General features: G+C 40.6%; 1 protein-coding gene across 1 annotated transcript; it reads right to left on the reverse strand.

The window, feature by feature from the left end:
- Positions 1 to 693: 693 nt before the first annotated feature.
- LOC101295480 (cleavage stimulation factor subunit 2-like) lies at positions 694 to 1877 on the reverse strand. The gene is made up of 2 exons (XM_004309539.1): positions 1249 to 1877; positions 694 to 1164 (listed from the first exon to the last, which is right to left on the reverse strand). Exons 1-2 carry the CDS (start codon positions 1783 to 1785, stop codon positions 883 to 885), a joined length of 819 nt encoding a protein of 272 aa, XP_004309587.1. The 5' UTR covers positions 1786 to 1877; the 3' UTR covers positions 694 to 882.
- Between the last annotated feature and the right edge of the window lie 986 nt (positions 1878 to 2863).

Here is a 2863-nt window from a genome sequence, read left to right on the forward strand (position 1 = left end):
TATAGAATAACTAGAAACAACAAATATATATATATATATATATATATATATTTATATATAAGGAAACCAATAGATAGTGTAATGCTATAGTTATATTTAATAATCATGCCCTGCAGAGGAAACAATCCTTGCGTTTAAAAAGTGTGGGGATCAAAGTTAACCAACACACTGAACACCGTGATAACACAGGAAATGAGTCTGTCATTTTCATCATTCTTTGGAGCAAAGAACAAATACTCGGAAAGTGGAGACTCTCCTACCGCGATCAACCAAAACTTTCTTATTCAAACTAATGTGCTGACTACACTTAGAACCTGTATATGCTACATAGAGATATCTAATAATGATGCCTGCACTACAGAGGATCCTCTAAAATTGGTGAAGCATATGTTGCAGATGCTGTTCCAGTGGCAATGCCTAGCTGAAAAATAAAGCACGTTTCACCCATAATTGGACATTGAATCAAGTTTTTGCTGCAGTTAAGCATGTTTAGCTAATGTTTCAGCTCGACTATGGTTCTTTATCAGACTAAGAATATAGTTCAATCATTAGTAGCAACTCTCTAGACTATGGTGCATTGGTGCATGTTGAAAATGTGATATATTTATGTTAGGATTGTAGTCATATATATATTGGCATGAAAGGATGGAAATTTCCAAAGGTGCAGTAACACCAACAAATAGTAACATAGAACAATGGGGATGAAAAGCAAGCATTATGAAGAGCAAGAAATTCAAACAACACAGGGAGAATGAAATTGAAAGAAGCTGTATTTCTCACAAACAACACAGGGAGATTGAAGTGTTTTACACTGAGTCTGTGACAGAAGATAAACTAAAAGCTTATCCTATTCTAAGTTTCTAACCAAGTTGCTGATAATGCTCAAAGCATCATCTGACCTTGCCTATACATCTGTTGGATCTGAATCACTTGTTGCCGCAGTTCCGGTGCCAATGAAGCCACCGTTTCAGGAGGTAGGCTCACAACTTGTTGCAACATAGCAGCGTCCACTCCCGCTGGAAGAGTCTGAGGCTCAGAGATTTGCACCTGTTCTGATTTCGGCATTGGCCCCTTTTGCATCATTTGTGGGGCGACCATATTCTGAGGCTCCAAAACCTGCACTGGCTCCGGTTTCGGAACCAGCAGCTGCTGCTGGGGATGGACATTAGGAAGCGGCCTCACACGTTGTGGGGTGACCATAGTCTGAGGCTCCGGTTTCGGAACCAGTAGCTGCTGCTGGGGCTGGACATTAGGAAGCGGCCTCATATTAGCCTTCTCCATCATTTGAGGTGTGACCATTCCAAGCATGATCTGTGCTTGAAGCAGAGCCCTGTTCAGTTGTGGCTTCGCAAGCAACAACTCCTGAGCCATCTCCTTGTTCCCTACCGCAATTCCCTTCATCTCTGAGACCATCTGGGCCAACTGATTCCTCGACATTTTGGAGAGATACACAGTCAAAGCATCACTAGCCAACCCCATCGTGGCAGCCGCATCAACAGCCGCCTGCAGACCAATGGGGTGATGATTGGATTTCTCATTAGCAGCGAAATTGACCTTCAAACGGCGGCCATTGAGTTCGCAGTCCTGAAGATTGCGCAGGGCACTAAACGCCGTGGATTCGTCCCTGTACTCGCAGAACCCGAAACCCATGGGCTTCCCGGTGTCTTTGTCGGTAACGATTCGAAAAGAGACAACAGGGCCGACCTCCTCGCAGAGAGCCTTGACCTGCCCCTCGGTCGCGTTGTAAGGTATATTCCCTACGAAAATCCGGCAAGAAGAAGCCATGATTAGAATGAGGAAAGTGGCAGCGGAAGACTCCGATTATATAGAGATTTCGAGAGTCCGATCTGGATTAGGATTGCCGTCCTTTCCTTGTCCCAATTGGATTCGGACTCGACGGCTTTTAAGTTACGTGTGTTCTGAACGCGTCTGTGTGCGTGTAAGTTACGCTTTACCGTATTTCTTTTCTTTTTTTTTTCGAATACACCGTATTGTTTTTTTTTTTTTAAACGATTGATTTTTTTTTTTGAGAATCACAATTTGTTTGAAAATTTCGGTAATTTTGAAGCTGCGAAACGGTTGCTATATATCATTTCCGTCAGGAGTTTATTAAATTTTTTTTTAATATTTTCCGTTCTTCAATTTTTACTTTCTGAAGCTTTTCAATTTTGAGTTATTGGTTCTAGCAATCTTGTCAAATCTTGCCTAACTTGGTTATTGATTAGTTTTTAATAGTACTAAATGAGAGAGGTAATGGAAATGTCAATCCACAAAAGCATAAGCATATGTGTTAACAGTAGTATGTAAATTAGTAAATGCATGGATCTCTATGGAATAAACTGAAGTTTCTTGGAATTGGATTTGGCCTCCTTTTTATTTTTTTCTTTTTCCTTTTTTTGAATCTAAGGGCTCAACCCTCACGCCGTTATTATTACTGAAATCACAGAATGCAACGGGAGGACATAAAGCCTAAACCCCATAGTGTAAGAACACCTAAAAATAACATCAGGAGACCTTACACAACCTATGGATTCAAGCAAGAACAAATCAGCAAAGAGTGCATCATTGACGACTCTATTTGCTTTGCATAAAACATGGTGACATAACAGAAAGCTAAAACTCATATGGAGCCATAAAAGACTATGTATATATGTTTTCCCATTGTGTGAAGATTTCACTTTGTCGTAAAGAGGCTGCGACCATTTGACTAAACAAGGAACTTGCTGCCTTATTAGAACAATCATGACACTCAGCGTGCACTTGCCAAGACATAGCCCACGTCGCCTTATAGTAAATGGGCTTATTAACGGCATAAAGCTACAAGAAAATAACCAACTAAAAAAGATTGAATTAAAAACAAAAC

Source organism: Fragaria vesca, unplaced genomic scaffold, assembly GCF_000184155.1.
Source record: "Fragaria vesca subsp. vesca unplaced genomic scaffold, FraVesHawaii_1.0 scf0512962, whole genome shotgun sequence".
In the NCBI taxonomy this organism is placed as follows: domain Eukaryota; kingdom Viridiplantae; phylum Streptophyta; class Magnoliopsida; order Rosales; family Rosaceae; genus Fragaria; species Fragaria vesca.